The 22,632-nt window shown below is 36.5% G+C and overlaps 1 protein-coding gene across 2 annotated transcripts in view; it reads right to left on the reverse strand.

Annotated features, from left to right (window-relative positions):
- CNKSR2 (connector enhancer of kinase suppressor of Ras 2) overlaps positions 1 to 22,632 on the reverse strand; it is a 298,808-nt gene that overhangs the window by 60,010 nt on the left and 216,166 nt on the right. For both annotated transcript variants that reach the window (XM_049766782.1, XM_049766781.1), the window contains 3 exons: positions 4,523 to 4,571; positions 3,574 to 3,746; positions 346 to 419 (listed from right to left, as the gene is read on the reverse strand). In XM_049766782.1, coding sequence (XP_049622739.1) covers positions 346 to 419; positions 3,574 to 3,746; positions 4,523 to 4,571 — 296 coding nt within the window. The remainder of the gene's footprint in view (positions 1 to 345; positions 420 to 3,573; positions 3,747 to 4,522; positions 4,572 to 22,632) is intronic.

A 22,632-nucleotide genomic window follows, 5' to 3' on the forward strand; every position in this document is an offset into this window, starting at 1 on the left:
AACTTATAATCTAACCTTAGTTATATATTATATACTATTATATATTATACATTATATTATAATATTATAAATAATATATTGTTTATAATATTATTATATTATTTATAATATTATAATATAATATATATTATATAAAAATATAATTATTCTGCCATGATACAGGATCCAGTAAACACTCAACATACTATCTACAAAATTTTATTAGTATCTCAGTTTCAATGCATTTGAAGAAATTACGTACCTCAATATGAACGAATATAGATGAACAACTTTTAACTTTAAAGCTAGATTTTAATTTGTATAGTATCTTCTTTCTCCTTCCCTCTCCCACCCCCATCAACTTACTATTTCTTGCGGCATTCGCTGGCTCGATCAATTTTAAATTCAGGCAGACTGATGAATCCTTCTGCTTTTTCATCCTAAAGAGTTAACACTCTTATTTAGGATTACAAACTTACATTATATTAATCTATGACTTAAAACTATATACTAAATCGTACTTCCATTTGAGTTTATAAATGACTTCAGTTTTAGAGATTAGCATCTCATTCTTACCTGCTATGTTCCATTAAATTGTATTAATTTAATTCCATTAAATTGTACTTCTAAACATTTAGAATACCACAAGGTATGTAGAAGACATTTAAAAATGTGTTTTAGGGGCTGAAGCGCATGTGGTAAGGTGTCTGCTTTGCCCTCTCTAGCCTAGGACAGACCATGGTTCAATCCCCGAACATCCCATATGGTCCTCCAAGCCAGGAGTGATTTCTGAGTGCATAGCCAGGAGCAATCCCTGAGTGTCACTGGGTATGGCTCAAAAACCAAAAAAAATTTTAATAGTCATATGAGGATAAGAAATTCTTTAATTCTTGAGGTGTTTTATCATTTTTTGGGGGACAAACCTACTGGTGCTTGGGACTTACTCCTGAGTCTGTTTTGTGCTTAGGATTTACTACTGGAGGTGCTCAGGGGACCTTATGTAGTGCTGTGGATTGAACCTGGGTCTGCTGCTTGCAAGGCAAAGTACCTTACCCACTATTCTATTTATCTGGTCCTATAATAATGATTTTATTTTATTTTTTTGGTTTTTGGGCTACACCCGGTGACACTCAGGGATTACTTCTGTCTATGCACTCAGAAATCCCTCCTGGCTTGGGGGACCATATGGGATGCCAGGTGATCCAACTGCTGTCTGTCCTAGGTTAGCCGTACAAGGCAAATGTTCTACCTCTGCACCACCACTCTGGCCCCATAGTGATTTTAATATTTCTCTAAAAACTCACATTCTATTGTGAATTTTGAAAAAATGCTAGAGTATTTCTTCAGATTAATTCTATCTGATTGTTTTCTTACCTTTTGCAAAGTTGATATAATAACAGTAAAGCTCTGAAACAGCTATTGTTCAAACAAAAATCCCATATTTTTCAATTCCACTTTAAGGGACAGACCATAATTTAGCATATACTAGACAAATCTACAAATAATCTTCTACGAAAGCCATAGATCTTATATTTCAAGACTTATTGGCACATAAGTCTTTAATATATATCTTTTAAGGATGAATATAAGTAAAAACTATGACTTGTTAAAGAGATATGCAATTCCATTAAAATACTATAAAACTGGGGCCAGAGAGTTAGCACAGTGGTAGGGTGTTTGTCTTGCATGTAGCCAACCTGGAACAAATCTGAGTTCAATTGCTGGCATCCTACAATGTCCCCTGAGCCTGCCAGGAGTGATTTCTGAGTGCAGAGCCAGGAGTAACCCCTGAGCACTACTGGGTGTGGCCCCTAAACCAAAAACCAAAAATAAATAAATAAATAAGGATATAAAACTACTATAAAACTGAAAAAATTACTTATATAAATTATATATGTATGTTATATATATGTTTTATATATTATATATATATATACATATACATATATATTATCTATCTATCTATCTATCTATCTATCTATCTATCTATCTATCTATCTATCTATCTATCTATCTATGGTTTTGATGCCATATCCACTGGTATTCAGGGATTACTCCTGGCTCTACACTCAAAAATTACTCCTGGTGTTGCTCTGGTACCACACAGGATGCTGGGGATTAAACCAGAATTGGCTGTGTGCAAGGCAAACACCCTCCCCACTGAACTATCTCTCTGACCCTTCTAGATCAGAAATTAAATAGCACAATATTAACTCAAAAATTTTATAAGTAAATATGTTAATTTGAAGACTACTACTAATGACATGTAATAATGAAAACTTTTGTTGTGTGTTAGGCACTGCTTTCATTTGGCTTTACATACATTGTTTCATTTCATCCATGGAAATTCTTGGAAGCTATTACTCTCACTGCACAGATAAGAAAACCACAGTACAGTAAGTTGGCTGGTGAAGTCCACTGTGAACTAGACATAACCTATAAAAATAACCTAATAGTCTGTCTAGGGAGCACAAACTTCCTTAGATACTGTTATAATTGTAAACATAATAATGTCACTGGAAAATATTTTAAAAATAATATTCATATGTAAGTTGATAAATGCCCTAATATAATAATACCCATAAGGTATTAAGTCAGCACACTGTATTAGAATACTGCATTTTTAGAAACTAAATTAACAGAAATCCTTGGTAAATAAGTTATTAGAAGAACAGATAGATTGTTATGACAAGGAATCCAAATAAATGTAAAATCAAGGGACTACTAATGAATAAAGTGTAATCTTGTATAACTGCTATGATATACAATAGGCTGTGATGATTATTTGGGCTATAATTCTACTGCAACTGAAATAAGAATTTCATAAGAATTTATATGTATGATATATATTTATTTTCCTTCCAAAATTGGGCCAAATAAATGAATACTTGCAACTTTTCAAAGTAGTATTCATTTTTAAAATAAAAATGAAAAGGAATTCTGAAAACAATTTCAATTTGCAAAAATTATTTAAGTACAATTTCCCTCCATAACAGAAATAAAAGTGAAATGTTGAGGAATAGCAAGACACTGAAAAATCTTTATTAGGCACTAGGACAATAGTATAATGGTATTTCTCTTGCAAATAGCTGATGCCAGTTCAATCCTCAGTATCACACATGAACTTCTTAACTACTGAGTTAGGAATAGCCCCTCAGCACTACTGGGTTGGGTCCAACCCTGATATATCCCAAAAAATCAGTATCAAGGGACCAGGGAAGCAGTTCCGTGGTCAAGCACATGGACTGCATATATAAAGCACTGGATTTGAGTCTTACCACCAACTATTTTATTAAATTGTCAGCACATAAGCTACTCTTAAATTTAGTTGTATATTTTTAGCTGGATGTATAGAATTTTATTATATTTTTGTGGTTCCGATATTAATATACCTATATTAGAATAATGGAGAAAACAATCTCCCTAATATCCCCAAATGCAGTCACTGTAATAATGCAGATTGACAAATAACTAGCAGATTATCTCCTGATTCAGTTTTGGAGTGAGCACTTTTTTTTAAAAAATTTGTCTCAAAATGGTGATTTTGGGCTAAAGATAGAAAATTAATAAAAGACAAAATGTGCTTTCGCTTACCTCCTCATTAATATACCAATATAGAGATGCATCCTTCAAAACAAACCAGTATTTCTTCCATTTCTGTGAAAAATAACTCTTTGCATCTTTCTTCTTCCAAAGCCAACCCTCACAGTCACCACGGCCAAGATCTTTGCAAGAAATGCGTCTTTTGCTCTTGCCAGCTATAGGACCTAAAAGATAACAGTGAGTAAAAATACTCTTCAAGGGACCTTGAAGATCTATGCGATAGCATAGTCGCAGGGTGTTTGCCTTGCACACGGCCGATCCAGGACAGACCTGATTCCTGGTGTCCCATATGGTCCCCTAAGCCAGGAGCGATTTCTGAGCACAGATCCAGGAGTAACCACTGAGCATCACAGGGTGTGGCCCCAAAACAAGCAAACAAAAATACCCTTTAAATTTTATATAGCTATTGGAAGCCAGGGCAATAGGGCAGAGGGTTGGGCACCTTGCGTATGGTCAGCCTGGGTTTGAATCCTGGCATTCCATATGGTTCCCCAAGCACTTCCAGCAGTAATTTCTGAGTATAGAGACAGGAGCAACCCCTGAATATTTCCATGTAGCCCAACACCCCACCGCAGGGTTTATACAGGTCTTAAAGTTGTAGCTTAATCTGTAGGTCACAAAAATAATCCTGGGTATACAACAACCTTAAACTTTGAAAGTTCACATGTCACAGTAAAATATATGAAAAATTTAAGACTCCCCCTCTCACATACGTGGCACACAATTTAGTCAAACATGTGTAATATCAGTCTTTGAGCCATCTGTTTTGTCAAAGAAACTTTGCATCATAATTGACCTGCAGGAGAAACCAGTCTTGGCAGCGCAAACATTTGGGTGTTTTGTTTTCACAAATCACACTGAGCTCGGACAACAGGGAATGGGTTGTATGCTGGTGAGTATGCCAGTGAAAAATAAGCAGGAAAATGTTTAATTTTCTTACCTTTGTTCTTCTTCTTTGATTTGTGTTGCAGAGAAGACTGCTGAAAAGTCTGAAATCAAAGATAAGAAGGAAGGATGTTATCACATTCATGGGATAACCAGTATGTTGCCAGGGAATATAAATTGTAGAATGATGACTCTACACTTCAGAGAAAGCCTCAAAAACAAGCTTTGTACCCTTTAACTTCCTAATTTCCCTTAACGTAGGAGAAAATGTTATTTTCAATCTTATTTTGAAGCCACAGAAGGTACAAAGTAGTGCTGAAACTAGGTGTTCTGATATATGTATAGTTGCTATTGAGGACTACATACTATTTTATAGGAATTTACCTAAATTTCTCATTTGATTTTCAAAAAAGTATTATGCTGCAGGAAGACAAGTATGGTCAAGTTCATTCTATTTCCTAAATCACCATGATCTACTGATATCCCAGGTACTCTATCTACCTCAGGTCCTAAATATTCCAGCACCTGGATCAGTATTTCCCTTCCAGCCCTATTACTATGACATTGGTGAATAATCTTGGTGCTTGGAAGGTCTGGAATTTGGCTGCTTCTGTCTCCACTTTACTGAGCTTTACTGTTCTACTTCTTAGCAACTAATACCCACGATCATGCTTGTTATGATCCTAATAATTCTCTAATTATTGCTTCCAGTTTCTATAGTTTACGCAGTCCAATATTTCCAAGGCAGCATTTTATTTAAGGAAATTCTTCATCAAGGCATCCAACTCAGTGATCTTGCTTCCCCTTTATGTCCTTATTTCTATTCTTCACCTTAATTTCCAAGGTGGAACATTATAATCATTCTGAAATTATGATTCCTGCCTCATATTTGCCTAAACCGTAATCCTAGTTAAACCTGATTATTCCATGCAGATACTGGAGCAGCTTAATGTCTTCAGAAAAAAAAATACTTCAACTCTATTGACTGGCCTAGCTTTTAATGAAGGACTATAAATCACTGGCTCTAGTCAGACAGACTAATAAGTTAAGGTATAAACTCATTAGTATAAATTGGTTAATTATGTCTTAGCTAATTATGATTATTTAGATATTAAAGAACACAGATTGCACATGTAATTTTCATTTGCATGTATTCCTTCAAAAAGAATTATTGGTGAGAGATAATTCTTTTTCTTAACAAAAGCATGCTTGTAAGTGGCAAATGTGTTTTATTTACTAAAATTCCTTACTTGTGATTTTAGACAATGCATTTGCAATCATGGCATAATTTCTTATTGAGTATCTTGTTTAAAAATTCCAATATAGCTTGTTATTTATATTTGCATAGTTCTCATTATTTTAATGGATGATATTAAAATATTCTAAATGCTAAATTAAAATATCCTAAATATTAAGAACCAGATAATAAACTAAGTTTAAAGCATATAAATAAATGAGGTTTATGTGTAAATTTTTTCATATGTATTCATAAATTTATGTATTTATAAAATATTTATTTTATACATTTATACATTATTATATAATATCATACATACATATTATATTATGCATCATCATTATATTATGTATAAATATTTATATTTATAAATTTATGTATTTATAACATATTTATTTCATAAACTTATATTTTATAAATGCCTTTACAAAATACATTGTTACAGAAAGGTACACTACATTTTAGAAATATAGAATAAAAGACAATTATCATTATGCTATGTTGTTTTCCTGAGTACATTCTGCTTTAAAATAGTAACACAAACAATAACTTAGGCTAGTGTGTTTAAATATAGTTAATTTATATAGCTATTTTCCATAAATTATTTGGTTGTAAAATTACTGACTGAACTTTTCTTTTTGTGTTTCCATAAGCATCATTTTAATTTAATAGTTCATTATTTTTTTAAATAACAAAGATGGGGGTGGTTTACTTAGAAAGCTATACATATAAAAGACAGCTCAAAAGAATTCTTATATAATGTTCCTCCTATGCTTTGTGCATGACATTCCTTGGAACTTCAAGGACTACTTTAAAATCAACAGAAACACCTATTGTGTACTGTCCAGGGTTTATTTTTAAATAAATATTTTTCTTTTGTATAAACATTTTTCCATCTATGACATGTCTTTAACCATGGTGTTTAAATAAAGACATTATTTAAAAAAGTTCTTAAAGTAAACATGTTTGTAGATTATCCTCTGTACAATCTCTTTTGCCCCATGAAAATGTTAATTGAGTTATATGCTTTTGAAGTAACAGGAATATTTAAGTTAAAATAAAGAAACAGGTCTTTGGAAAGGATTCATCATCATGGCTGGAGAGTCTAAGTTTAGCTCTCAGTTGCTACCTGGGAAACTGGCTGTTAGCTCATTATACTGATAGGAAACGTCCTTAAATGATAAGACTATTTTGCCCATCTGGGGTTTTAAACATCCCGTTTTCATTTGGGGCCTGAAAGATTTGCAGTTGCTAGGTAGGTGTGCCTATATGATCAACTCTATTATTCTTAGGTGCTGAGTCTTTGGTAGGTTTTCCATATTGAAGACAAAGCACAAATATAACTGCCTTTTTGCTGTTGAAAGGACAGTGCATTCTGTGTGAGCTTTCTGGAGAGGGGGGAGAGCACAGGAGATTTGCACAGGTTCCAGGTTCCATGAGTTATTCTTTCTTAGTTTATTTATTTTAAAATTAAATCACAGTGAGATATAGAATTCAAAAATTGTTGATAGTTATTTTGATCATACATTGTTTCAATACCTATCCTGTCACCAGTGTTTATTTCCCACCACTGATTTTTCCAGTTACCTTCCCATTCACCTAATCTCTAATCCCAGCCTGCTCTATGGCAGACACTTTTCTTCTCTCTCTTATTATTCCTTTTAGGCACTATCATTTTGCAATCCTGTTACTGAAGGGTATCATGTAAAGATCCCCTCCTCTAATACCCAATGTAAATTTCACCTGGTTGGTCAGACCCACCCATACCTGGGAGTTGTTGAATATTCCTCCAAAAACTAGAAATTGAGCTCCCATATGATACAGCTGTACCACTCCAGGGATAAATCATAGGAGCACGAAAATACAATTCAAAAATCCCTTCGTCACATCTATATTCATTGCAGCACTACTTACAATAGCCAGACTCTGGAAACAACCAAGATGCCCTTCAACAGATGAATGGCTAAAGAAACTCTGGTACATATACACAGTGGAATATTATGCAACCATCAGGAGAGATGAAGTCATGAAATTTTCCCATACATGGATGTACATGGAATCTATTATGTTGAATGGAATAAGTCAGAGGGAGAGAGATAGATGCAGAATAGTCTCACTCATCTATGTGTTTTAAAAAATTTAAAGACATTATTATGATAATCTCAGAAACAATAGAGTTAAGGGCTGGAAGAACTGGCTCGCAATATGAAGCTCACTACAGAGAGTGGTAAATGCTGTTAGGGAAATAATACACTAACAGCTATCATGACAATGGGGTGGGGGAGGAAGGAAGGGGACACTGGTGGTGGGAATGTTGCAGTGGTGAAGGGGGGTGTTCTGTTTATGACTGAAACCTAACTACAATTATGCTTGTAATTAGGGTGCTTAAAGATTTTATTAAAGAATAAAAGGTGCTGGTTGGGGGGGGAGAGAGGCAGCAAGGAAGCATGAAGAGCTGCTGAAAGGGAGACAGAGACAGAGTCAGAGAAAGAACAGAGAAGTGGCTGCTTGTTTAAGAATAATTGTATACGGGAAGGTGGCGCTAGAGGTAAGGTGTCTGCCTTACAAGCGCTAGCCAAGGAACGGACCACGGTTCGATCCCCCGGCGTCCCATATGGTCCCCCCAAGCCAGGGGCGATTTCTGAGCACATAGCCAGGAGTAACCCCTGAGCGTCAAACGGGTGTGGCCCAAAAACCAAAAAAAAAAAAAAAAAAAAGAATAATTGTATACAATGTAAATTTTGAGACTGATATGGAGTTCCCACCTCAGACCGAGATTTTTAAGTTCTTTTTTTTTGTTTTCTAATACAAAAAAAGATGGAGAATATGGGTATCCCCTCCCCCAACTTCCTGTTTATCCCACCTGAATGATCAGAACAGCCCACATCTGGAATGTGCAGGTAGAGGATTCGGCCTTGCAGGGAAGAGAGGGGGATCGAGGAGTAAAGAGGGAGGGAAGGATGAGGGAGGGAGAGAGAGAGAGACAGAGACAGAGAGAGATTATTAAACAAGGGCTGCCAGGGGGTGGAACTCAGCAAGGAAGCATGTAGAGTAGCAGAAAAGGAGACAGAGAGAGATCTGGAGAAAGAGATGAGAAAGATAGGGCTTAATAGCAGCAGAGAGAAAAATAGGCAGATAGCCAGAGGAGAAGCAGCAGAGAGAGGCTACTTGAAAAGTTTAGCATAGAAGCCATGTGAGGAAATATACATGGCAGATAGGCCATAGAATAAACCGAGCTGTCTCTGATGAAACTTTAACTGACTGCTTGTGATTATTTCTCTGCTATTATCTTGCATCTTCAAAATCACCAGCTGAAGGGCCTACAGGTGCAAAGCCATGCCGAGAAAAGCCTCATCCAGATATATGGACTTTAGACTTTATATTTCATAATTTAAACTACAACTGGTGTCTGGAACAGGGACCCAGGACCTGAGAACCCAGTAAGATCTTCGTGATGGTGCATGCTTTGACTCTATGGTGGCTAGTCAGGGCTTTTTTAAGCTGCACTGAAAATGGAAAGCCCAGAATGCACATGGAGCCTGTTCTGAACATTGCAAAGCCTCCTTCAGGCAGGATGGAAACTAGCAGTGAAGCGGGGAGAGCTGAAAACTTGGAGCACTTCCCAGAGGCTTAGGCACCCAACCTTTATCCTTACTAAAGGTGCCTTTTCCGAGGACCATGGCTCCCCACTCTACAGGCATTTCTAGAGGTCATTAATTGCAAAAAAGCCATAAAGAAAGCTTCATTGGTAGTGAACTGGCAGCAGGATGACAACCGCCAGTCCCCAACCCGGATTCAGGCCCAGAAGACCTCAGCTGCTCTAAGCTCCCAGATACGCGGCAGTGGCAGTGGAGAGCTATGCACCCTGAAATAATATTTCCACAGCGAGCTGCAGAAGGAGCACTTCCTGTGGACAGGCAGGCGGGGTTGGCCATACCAAGAGGCAGCAGCGTCAGCCCAGGACAGCCCACGGGACCCGAGGTTCTAAGGAGCTAAAGCTATGGCATCAGCCCATGCACCCTTGGAAGCTGCCCTCAGCTCGCTGGCATCTGGACATCATGAAGATGAAGCAAAAGAAGATGGAGCAGATGGAGGATCCAAGACCAGCTGAAGGCCATCGTAGGAAAAACTGTGTTTGAAAACCCCCTGCATCTTAAATTTGATTCCGGTTAAATCTTTTGACCCTTATCTGCATAGGTTATTGTCTTGCTGGCTAAAATGTGTCTTAAATAAATCTGTATAAATAATATATATATTATATATATTATTTATAATAATTATAAATACTTATAAATAATATAATAAATAAATCTGTATAAATCTGTTATAAATCTGTATAAATCTTACTGTTTTGTTCTAAACCCCATTGCAAACAGAAAATTTTATATCTAACTTTAGTGGTTTATTATATTAGTTTGCACAATTATGGGGATGCACCAGGTTAGTTGTAACAGGTTCTCAGCTATTCCGGTGAGTGCTTTCCAATTGATATGTTTTATTGAGTATCTTATGTATCCGCCTATTTTCAAACAGTATTATCTTCGAAAAGGTTCTTGTGATTTTGTTTAGAGGAGTTCATGTAAAGGAATTAGGATGATCCAGACTTACTAACAGTTCTTGGTGTAATAATGCTAAGAATTTCAGACTATAAATGTATCTGCAGAAAAGTTCTAATGTTTAAGCTCAGAGAAGTCTAGGAAAAATTTGTGGTATGTATAACATATGGAAAAGGCTAATTGTTTTTAGAGGAATTGTATACATTTTAAACTTTGGTGCTTTGGGTTATGATATGAGAATTCCCACCTTTGGCAGAGAACAGGAAACAAAAGCTTTGTAACTTTTCTCATATTGTTTTGTTTTCTAATACAAAGAAGGTGGAAAATGTCAGGAACCTTTTCCCCAATATTCTATGTTAATAGAATATTAAAACCCGGGAGGGGCCTGCGGTTTGGAATAAAGAATAAAAGGTGCTGGCTGGGTGAGGGAGTGGCAGCACGAAAGCACAGAGAGGGGCCAGAGAGATAGCATGAAGGTAAGGTGTTTGCCTTGCATGCAGAAGGACAGTGGTTCGAATCCCGGGCATCCAATATGGTCCTGAGCTTGCCAGGAGCGATTTCTGAGCGTAAAACCAGGTGTAATCCAAAAACCAAAAAAAAAAAAAAACAAAACCAAAAAACAAAACAAAAAAAAACAAAAGAAAGCATAGAGAGTTGCTCAAAAGGAGACAGAGGGAGGGAGGGAGGGAGGGAGGGAGGGAGGGAGGGAGAGAGAGAGAGAGAGAGAGAGAGAGAGAGAGAGAGAGAGAGAGAGAGAGAGAGAGAGTCAGAAAAGGAGCAGAGAAGTGGTTGCTTGGAAAAGGCTTAGCATAGAAGCCATGTGAGGAAATGCACATGGTGATTAGGGACATGAAATAAAGTTGGCTGACTTCGAGGAAATTTTAACTGACTGCTTGTGATTATTTCTATGCCATTATCCTGTGCCCTTCAGACCCACTAGCTGAAGGAGCTAGAGGAGCCTTGCCATGCTGAGGCAGGCCTCACACCCAGACATGTGGACATTAGACTTTATATTTTATAATTAAAATAACAGTATCATGTATATCATTTTACTTTCATTCCAAGTGCTTGTGCAGATTGATCGTTTTCGACTGTCTTAAGTGGAATGCCCTTCTAAACCCTTATCAACTTTGATATTTTGTGTCACTATAATGTTAGCATTAAAAACGTAGGTTTTAGTCCTATACATCTTTTTAATATATAGGTGACATTGGGAAACTGTGAAAGCTTTATATTCAAGATTCCTCATAAACATGTTAGAAGCTTTTCATTACTGATACACATAAATAAACTTCAGACAGTGAAGATTTCTTCATGCCAGGTAAAATTTATAGCCTCATGTAGTTTTTCTTCTAGTAGAACTGATTGAATTGTTTATTTTGAGTGGCAAGTATTTAATTGGTGTTACTTTTTTTTTTCAGTTTCTAATGATACCATCAAAAGTTTAAAACAAGACATCAAGGACACATAACTAAAATGAGTGACACGAGTAGAATATGTAAAGATTCACAATGAGTGTCTAAAGAGATCTAGGAATCTTTGCTTTCAGGTGAATGTAAGCTTCTCTTATTAGAGTGAAAATTGATTTTTTTCCAGCTTCAGAGCACTTTTATTCCAGATTTATGATCAACTACATAAGCTATAGGTTCTTTTATCGCAGTTTGTACTTAAGTCATAAACTTCAAGGTTTTTCATTCTTAAAATAAGATGTTAGCTGTGCCAAAAATTCTGAGTTGGAAAGAATTTCCTTCAACAATATGAGCATGTTAATCTATTTTCTTTTGGCATATTGCATTCAAGAGATATGTAGCTGCTATGTCATTTGTTGTAATGTGTTTTTAGTCTTTGGAGCTTTAAAAACATTTATCTGGGCTAGAGATATTATAGATATTAACGTACTTGTCATGCATATGACTGAACTGCCAGGGATGAACCTTGAATAGCCCGTGAGCACCACTGATATGGAACAAATCCAAAATAAATAAAAAACAAAATCTTGGGGCCGGAGAGCTAGCATGGAGGTAAGGCTCTTGCCTTTCATGCAGAAGGACAGTGGTTCAAGTTCCGGCATCCCATATGGTCCCCTGTGCCTGCCAGGAGTGATTTCTGAGCCTAGAGCCAGGAGTAACCCCTGAGCACTGCCAGGTGTGACCCAAAAACCAAACCAACCAACCAACCAACCAAACAAAAAAACCAAAGTCTTTATATCTGATAATCAGCAACTATACTATAATGTGTCTAGGATATAACTGTTTTTATTGATCTATTTTCATTTTTGGGTCACACAAGTGGTATTTAGGGAATATTCTCACATGTGGTTCTTTCCAACAGTGCATGGGGACAAGATGTTACCAAGATGAAGCCTGGGCCTCTGACATGAAACAACTGCTCTAGCCCTTTGGCTATCTACTTGGCCCATAGGCTAGAACTGAACTATTTAACATTTACTCTGTTCTACCTGTAAGTACTATTTCTTTATTTCTTAAACATTTCAGGTATTATTTTCTTTAGACATGTTTATACTTCTCAACTTATCACCCATGTAGTTTTATTATTTTTTTTGGGGGGGGGGAAACACATCTGGTAGTGCTCATTGCTTATTCCTAATTCTGTGCCCAGGAATAACTCATGGTAGTGCTTGGGGGACCATATAGAGTGATGAATATAGAACTTAGCTTGGCTACATACAAGGCAAATGCCCTATCCATTTTACTATTACTCTGGCTCTGTAATATTCTTATATTTTTATACTTTCATGAGCCTGTAATATATATATATATATATATATATATATATATGAATTATGTGGTCTTTCAATCTCCTAATTCCTTCTTTCAGTATATTAAGTGCACAGTTTATCCTATCTGTAACAATTCATTTTACCAACTTGATAATTCTGTTATTGATTAAAATTTATTTTAAGGGCAGTTTTGGACTTTGCTATATTTAATTATGATATGCCATGATTAGTGACTGCATTTTTATTATTTTTAATCAGATGTGAGAAAACTCTGCTTGTCTTCCTAGTTGGTTTCACCCAATGAGTAAATATTCATTTGCACAAAATAGCTGTGACCTATTTGTTGCCTGACACTAATTACAGTAGACACCTCGCTATCTATTTATAGCTTAGAAGCTATGTGGTTTCAGTACCCAGTTATCATTAAGAAATTTTGTTATTTCGTTTTGTTCTTAGACACTAGGTTGTTTGACCACATTATGTAATTTTATGTATTTAGGGTAAGGTGTATGTGTGTGTGTGCAATAGTGAAAGAAACAGTGTACAAACAAACTGAAACTAAGCTCATGATGCTTAAAAACCCACCAAAACTACATTCCTTTTATAAGTGTTTGAGAAGGTCAAGTCTCTTTCTCTGTCTCTCTCTGTCTCTCTCTGTCTCTCTCTGCCTCTCTCTCTCTCTCGGGGGGTCACACCCCGGCAGCGCTCAGGGGTTACTCCTGGCTCTATGCTCAAAAATCACTCCTGGCAGGCTCTGGGGACCATATGGGATGCTGGGATTCGAACCACCGACCTTCTGCATGCAAGGCAAATGCCTTATCTCCATGCTATCTCTCAGGCCCCTAGTCTCTTAAAAGTATTACATTTACCTTGTTTCCTGAATGCTTAAAACAAATATTTTTTCTGTTTTTGGTGCAGGGGTAAAACTCAGCACCTCATCCATGTAAAGTGTGTACTCTTCAAGCACTTATCTAATCTCAATATATATATTTTTAATTTTTTGTTTGTTTTTGGGTCACACCCGGCAGCACTCAGGGGTTACTCCTGGCTCTACATTCAGAAATCACTGACTTGGGGACCAGATGGGATGTTGGGATTTGAACCACTGTCCTCCTGCACACAAGGCAAATGCCTTACCTCCATGCTATTTCTCCAGCCCCAATCTCAATATATTTCTAATGCTCTCAATAGCCCTTTCTATCTGTGTAAATATTTCTTGAACTTTTACTCTAGGATATATACAAACTATAGAATATTTTGCAATTTACTAATGCATATAAGTTTGTAACCACGATGCTTAAAGCAATTAAAATTATGTTTAAAATTTATATAAGCAGTCACCATTTCTTGACTAAATGGAAGTCTACCTAACTAAACCATGTAATGTATATAAAACTAAATCCTTGAAATCCACTACCCATCAACCAAATACCCTTCTCTCCCAGTCTTCTATGCTTTAGTCAATGGCACTTCCCATTCTCTGCCCCCACCTAATACCTCCTGTCCAAATGGCGGAGTAAACCAAAACTCTTCCTCATAAAGCTCACCACGAATTCATCTGAAAGCTATTATCTGCTCCCTGTCTGAAATATGTTTACTGTATGTCTTTTCTTTCTTCTATTTTGTTTGGTTTCAGGATCACATCCAGTGGTACTCAGAAACAACTCCTAGCTTTGTGCTTGGGTTCACTCCCAAACACTGGCAAGCATGCTTATGATTCTAGAACTAAAATCCCTTTGCATACATGCAAAGCAAAAATACTCACTGAATCACATTCCCTAAGATATGACTTTTCTTACTTCTACTTTTAGCATCCTTGTCTAGGCCACCATCATTCCTATGTTCTCCTACTGCATCTGATTCCTCTTAACAGAAGAGCCACAGAGATCATGTAAAATACTGCTTTGATCCCTTCACTCCTCAACAAAAACATTCCCAGTGACTTTCATCTCACTCAAGAAAGACCAGTCAATGGCTCTTGAAGACTCTGTATGACCTTGCCCTGATTATGTTTCCCTCTTTCACCCTCATTATTCCACCTTTATTAATTTTGTACTTTTCACACTTCATGTTCACAGATCCTGCCACAGAACTCTATCTTGGGGCTTTACTATTGCTTTTACTTCAGTCTCAAATGTTCTTTGACCAGATACTGTTATTGTTTACTTCCTTACCACCTCAGACCATTATTCAAGCATTCGAAATTTAATATAAATTTCCAGCATTCCATATCTAAAATTGTTACCTCCACCTGCAACATTTCCCATTTTCCTTCTTTTATTTATTTCCTTAGCCTTTAGTTTATCTAAGGTATTATGTTTCCTGCTTTTTGACAGCACTTTTCCTCAAATATGAACTGTATGAAACAAGAAGAATTATGTCTCTTTTATTCATTTATTTGGGGTGGGCACACCAGTTAGTGCTTAAGCGCTAAACTTCTGGCACAGAGCTCTGGAGAATCAATAGTGCCAGTTAGTGAACTTGAGCTTCCATTGTGGAAAATATTTACTGTAGTTCTTTGAATCACCTTCCTAGCATATGTTCATGCATTTTTTTTTTGGTTTTTGGGCCACACCCGGTGATGCTCAGGGGTCACTCCTAGCTATGCACTCAGAAGTCGCTCCTGGCGTGGGGGACCATATGGGACACCGGGGGATTGAAACGAGGTCCATCCTAGGATAGCGCAGGCAAGGCAGGCACCTTACCTCTAGCGCCAACATGCTGGCCCCTGTTTCATGCATTTTGTTCTCTGCCTCATACAGGGCCCTAACACAGAGGAGAAGTTGAGTGAATAAAAGGAATGAGCAAATTCATCAGCAACAAGCATGTTGTTTTTTGTTTGTTTTAGGGCCACATCCGGTGGCACTCAGGGGTTACCTGGTTCTGTGCTCAGAGATCACTCCTGGCAGGCTCAGGGGACCATATGGGATGCCAGAGATCAGACCCGGGTTGGTCTAGGTTGGCTGTGTGAAAGACACACACTCTAACTGCTGTGCTATTGCTCCGGGCCTATGTGATCTAGTCTAAATTGGCTGATTGTTTTAGCCTTAACATGTTCTTCAATGGCAAAGAAACCAATCAAATGGTTTTCTTTAGTAATATACATAGAGCACAGCACTAAAGATTCTGTTCATTGGGCCATTTATTTTGGTAAAAATGAAGGAAAGAACCAACCTCCTTATCCAATCTCACTGCCTTTAAGATTAGGGTGAAGGGGAGTGTTCTTTTTTTTTTTTAATAACTGAAACCCAATTACAGACATGCTTATAATCATGGTGCTTAAATAAAGATATTATTAAAAATAAGATTAGGTCAATGCTTGGGGGCCAGTTCAATAGTGCACATGTTGTACATGTGCCTTGGTGTCACAGATCTGAGCTCAATCCTGATAATCCTATTGGTCCCCTGGTCACTTGCAGGAATCATTCCTGAGTGCATAACAAGGCGTAACCCCTGAATATGGCTGGGTGTGGCCCCCAAACAAAACATTGATATAAAAATGATTATGCTAGTCACTTAATATTCTAAATTAGAATTCAAGACGTGGCTAGTAAAAGCAGATTACGTTTTCTTTAAAAGATATTTATGCAAATAATTATACGATGAATTATGAATGGATTGTTGAAATCCATTTTCTCATAAAAATAGAATGTACTAAAATTAAAGGCCATTTGAAAGCATTGTTGATCTTCTTAACTATGGTGATGCATGCAGTAGTATTCTGTTTGGCTATAAAAGATCCCTTTTTCAGTCATTTTCATGAAAAGATCATTTGTCTCTCATTTTGTCCACAGATGTTCTGTTCAAATGCAATTCTCCCCTCTTCTGGATGAGCAAATGTGGGGGAGGGTAATTTGGGTCATTCTTATCCTGAGACTTTCAGAAGCACTTTATTTTAATTGTGGAAGAAAATGACAGTTTTGATGTAACATTTTGAAAGCTCAGCTACTATTAAATTCTTTTCAAGTTGCAAATTGCCACACTTATGGAAAAATTTGCAATCAAAATACTTTCTTGTTGCAATATAGCAACTTCCTCTTATAATAATTTTCTGTTAAGCCCCAACATTTTCTCAGTGACTGGTCAAATCAATAGTTGATCTTATCTATCTATCTATATCTATATCTATATTTTCTCAGTGACTGGTCAAACCAATAGTTGATCTTATCTATCTATCTATCTATCTATCTATCTATCTATCTATCTATCTATCTATCTATCTATCTATCTATATCTATATCTATATCTATATGGAAAAGAAAATGATTAGCGATTTGAAATACTTGGAATAACTAATAGCAATTTTCAGGTTTTTAATTGATTACTTAACAAATCAATAAGGCCTTAAATTTTATGTCTCATGAAGAAAAGTATTTCCCCTTCTTTTTGAATTATTGTATGTGAGCAAATGATATAAGATGCTAATGAGACTAAGTATGAACTAAAACTTCCATTTACAAGAAATAATAACACTGAACTTCAGAAAAGTCTGAAATTGGTGGCCTTGCCTGTTCTGACAAATGAGAGAAATTCTGAGCTCAGCAAGGGTGAAACACTGAAGCCCTTGGTACCGTGGGGTGACATTATTATGAACTCTATCAGTAAAGTTGACTTTTATTAACAGAAAATGGTTCCACCTTACAAAGGAAGCATGCTTCAAGAAAAATATTTTAACCCTGTTTCCTAAAGCACAGTTTGAAGTGAAACTAGGGCCACAGAGATAGTACAGCATGTAGGTACCTGCTTTACATGTCGCCACCCTGGATTTGATCCCAGATCCTAGTGCTGCATTTGGTACCCATTCGCTGCCAGGAGCAAACCTGAGCACAGCCCTTGTGGCCTAAAAAGTCCAATAAAATTGAATAAAGTGAAATGAAATAAGCTCCTAAGTCAATAACATGCCAACAGAAAGAAAGGATAAAAGGAATGGCTTGCTCAGATTAAAATGCTTAAAATTCACTTTCTGGAGATTAAGAGCATTATATAAAGATAATTTTGTTCCTTTTAGCACCTCATACAAAACCTATCTATTTTCTCACTCTTTCTTACAGTGATTTGCAAATCTGGTTGCCCATTAGAATTATCTGGGAAGCTTACAGGATTAAAAAGTCTGATGTGTATGCTGCTAAGAACAACGAGAGCAGAATCTCTGGAGGAAGAGCTCCAGGAATTTGAACTTTTCAATATACCTCAAATGTTTCTAATGCAGACTTTACTTTTAAAATATCACATACATTATTACATATCACATTATTATGTGATAGAAAATTTACAATCAAACAGAAAGCTTTAGGTTTTGCCTTCATCCAAGAAATAAAAAAAATTAAAAATATCAGAAAGATCAAGTGACATGAACGGTACTCGTTAATTAATGATAGTGCAAACCACACTGTCAAAGAGAAAAAGTGTGGGAAAAGTGCACTGGTGAAGGGTGGTGTACATTCTATCACTGAAACTCAAGTATGACCATTTTTGTAACCATGGTGCTTAAATAAAGAATTTATTTAAAAACTTAGACCACTGGATTAAAACCTAGCTTGCATTTTATTATTTAAAATTGTATTTAGTTAAAGGATTGTGATTCACAACTTTATTGATAGTTGAGTTTTAGGCATATAATATTTTAACATCAATCCCATCACCATTGTCAACTCCCATCACCAGTGCTCTCAGACTCTACCATCCCCCATTACTCAGCCTCACCCCTGCCTGTCACTTCCACAAGACACCTTAAAGTTCTGTGGGACTATATTAAGCTGAGAAGCTTCTGCACCTCAAAGGATAAAATGCCTAGGATACAAAAGCCACCCACAGAATGGGAGAAGCTATTCATCCAATACCCCTCAGATAAGGGGCTAATATCTAAGATATACAAGGTATTCATAGAACGTAACAAGAAAAAAATATAACCCCATCAAAAATGGGGAGAAGAAATGAACAGACACTTTCTCAAAGAAGAAATACAAATGGCCAAAAGGCACATGAAAAAATGCTCCAGATCACTAATCATCAGGGAGATGCAAATCAAAACAACAATGAGGTATCATCTCACATCTCAGAGACTGACATAAGTCACAAACAACAAAAACAATCAGTGCTGGCAGGGATGTGGGGAGAAAGGAATTCTCATTCATTGCTGGTGGGAATGCCATCTAGTCCAGCCCTTATGGAGATTCCTAAAAAAAAATACCCTGGAAATTGAGCTCCCATTTGAACCAGCTACACCACTGCTAGGGATATACTCTAGGAACACAAAAATCCAATACAAAAATCCCTTCCTCACACCTATATTCATTGCAGCACTATTTACCATAGCAAGACTCTGCAAACAACCAAGATGCCCTTTAACAGACGAATGGCTAAAGTAACTGCTGTACATATACACAAGGAAATATTATGCAGTCGTCAGGAGAGATGAAGTCAGGAAATTTTCCTATACATGGAATCTATTATGCTGAGTAAAATTAGTCAGATGGAGAGAGAGACGCACAGAATAGTCTTACTCATCTATGGGTTTTAAGAAAAATTAAAGAAATTGAAATAATTCCCAGAGATGAAGGCCAGAAGGACCAGCTCAAGATATGAAGCTCACCACAAAGAGTGGTGAGCACAATTAAAGAAATAACTATGCTGAGAACTATCATAATAATGTCAGTGAGTGAGGGATGTAGAAAGCCTGTCTCGAACACAGGTGGGGCGTGGGGATGGAAGAGATGGGGGCAATGGTGATGGGAAGGTTGCATGGTGAAGGGGGGTGTTCTTTTTATGACTGAAACCCAAGTACAATTATGTTTGTAATCACAGTGTTTAAATAAAGAAATTATTAAAATGCCACTTTGAACCTTTAAATGATAAAAACTGGAATATATATATGACAAAAAAGTTATGTGATTGCAGCTAAGATTTCATGTTTTCAGTGTTACTGAGTCTGTGCTTTGGATGTATCACTTACCACTCTCGCACATCACTAGTATAACTGAAGCCTAAACTGTATTCTTCTCTTTCTCATCTTCCTTCCCTTCTTGATTTCTGTCCTTATTCCTATGCCCTGGGTTCATGGCTAATCTAGACATCCTCCTGTTTAAAGTAAAATATGCAGATAAAATTCTAATCAAATAAAATGGCAATGGTTTGGGGGGAGTGTGAGAGGGTGGTTAAACTCATCAGGCTGAGCAAAGTCAATGTTTATCAAGAGAAGGCCATAGATATATGATTCTGAAATTAGGAAGTATTTGAATTTTATTATAGGAGGCTACAAGATAATCTCCCTTTTTATGAAATAGTAATGTGGAAGGGGAGTTATTAGTGGTGTTTGGGAAAAGTAATCAGAATAATTATTCTTGAAAAATAGGAACATAACACAGTTCTTGTTTTATATATATTATAATATAAATTATAATTTTATATTTATCTTATTATAATTATAATATAATAATAATTATCACTTGCAAAATGATAATATATCAAGCATAGAATTAGGTACATCATCTGATACCAGTTGATAAATTTTAATCCATACCAAAAAAGTCAAAAAAGTGGTGACCAATAATTCTGATTTATAGAGGAGAAATCTGAAATAGAGCATCTAAACAGATTGTTCTGGATCCCTGAGATAGTGGCAGAGTCAAAAATCCAAACCCAAGTCTGTTAAATCTGAAAACCTGTTCTCTTCACTCCTTTGGCCAATATCACTTCCCAAAGATTCTGTAGTCATAATAGCAATGTGAGAGTAAAGAAAAATTATTTCTGACACCAAGATGAGATGAACATTTATGAAACCACTGCATGATGTGTAGTAAATGTATGACTATATGGAATATTAAGATCTTAAGGATAACACATTTATAATAATGAAGATAATCCAAGCCTGTCTTTAATGCTTTTGTCAATTTTAACTAGCAAGTTATATTTTATTGTGAATTATGAAAAGTTTTTCAGTGCTTTTGTTTCAAAAGGTTAACCATCGGTCACTATTTTTGGGATTTGGAGTCATACCAGCTGTGGTGTGGATTTACTCCCAGCTCTGAGTTCAAGGATCACTCCTGGCAGTGCTTGGGAGGGGGACATATGCAGTGCAGAGGATTGAATCTGGGTTGGTTGCATGCAAGGCAAGTGCTTTACCTACTGTCGTGCCTGTCTAGACCTAATGATTTATGTAGTCATGGTATTTCATGAGTCGAACTCTTCTGTCATTTTTTATTTTTAGCAGTTTTATTGATGTTTATTTGCTATAAAGCATGCAACATCAAATGTACTTATAAAATATATTCCCTTTTTATCCTAATTTGTAATTCTCTCCAGACCTTAGTTTTCAAATGAGAGAGAAAAGTATAGAAAGTCTCAGTCAAGGCAGAAAAGAATGGGACTGTAATCATATTTTCTTGCAAGCCTATATTAACAGTGTTAACTGAAATCAGTAAAATTTTTTAAAAAAGTATGTCAACCCGGATGAAGAAATAAGTGATCCAAATAAGGCAAGTCTGCCTCTACACTAATTGTTTCCCCAGGAGAAGTATCTGAGAGCTGATTCATTGTGTTATGCAATTTTTCACCTGATCTGCTGCTAATTATTATGCAATGCTTTAAAATTTCCTGGTTCACTTTATCAAGATGGGATTTTAAAATGCGATATTAATTCTATGAAGACAGAAATCATCTGCTTAGCTCACCAGTCTATACTCAGCTTGAATCCCAGGACTTGATAAACACTCCTCTGTAGAAAGCAGATATCAAAAAGTTACTGTGCTGGACATGACGGTTCAGAACTATGGTATTCCATTCAATCAGCATCACATCCTGTCTCAGCAAACGTATCCAGGTGCTACCTCTTCTTGCATCCCCACCTTAACACCTATGGTTCAGGCATTTTGGACTCTTACTGGAGTTAACATCCTATCTCGTCTTCCGGCTTTCATACTTGCTCTAAGACCTTCTAATTTGTTTGTTCTAAACACACCAGCTGGAGTGATCTACTTTGAAGGTTTATATTTCAGCAGGAATGTGATACCTGGTTCTACAAGGACAAAGGGAACCAGGAGATCTACTTTCTGGATCTCCATAGTCCAGCTCTATGACTTTGGTAGAGCCAATAAACTATTCCTGACATTGATTTTCTCTGCAGGATCATTGATTTGAACTAGACTGTTATAGCATTCTGACTTAAGTGATAATGGAAAAGTAACTGATTAATCCTCACTGAACACACAATTATGGATATTTTACAAATCATGTATATTTGTCATTGTCTTAACACCTGTCTTAACACATGATACTAGACTATTCTATGAAAGGCATGTGTATGAACAACGACAGATAGCTATTTGAGAGCATGAAATTAATGTGTAAAATTAACATGTTTTCTTCGTTAGACAAAGGCAGAAGTTGCAAAAGTGAAAACTTGAACTAACGCAGCTTCTCTGCCTGCCACTCCTGCCACTGTCAGCGTCTGGATGTCAAGAAATCCATCTAAGCTCGTCTATTTTTCATAATCTTCCCAAAGAGTGCACGACCAAAGTAAAATTAGCCTCTTTAATGCTACTGAAATATAAGTAGATAACTTGCATGTAAAAGAAAATAGGCCTCCTGAGCATCAGGGGGTTGCTGCATCCTCAAACCCTCATACTGAACCCCAG

This window comes from Suncus etruscus, chromosome X (assembly GCF_024139225.1).
Source record: "Suncus etruscus isolate mSunEtr1 chromosome X, mSunEtr1.pri.cur, whole genome shotgun sequence".
NCBI lineage: Eukaryota > Metazoa > Chordata > Mammalia > Eulipotyphla > Soricidae > Suncus > Suncus etruscus.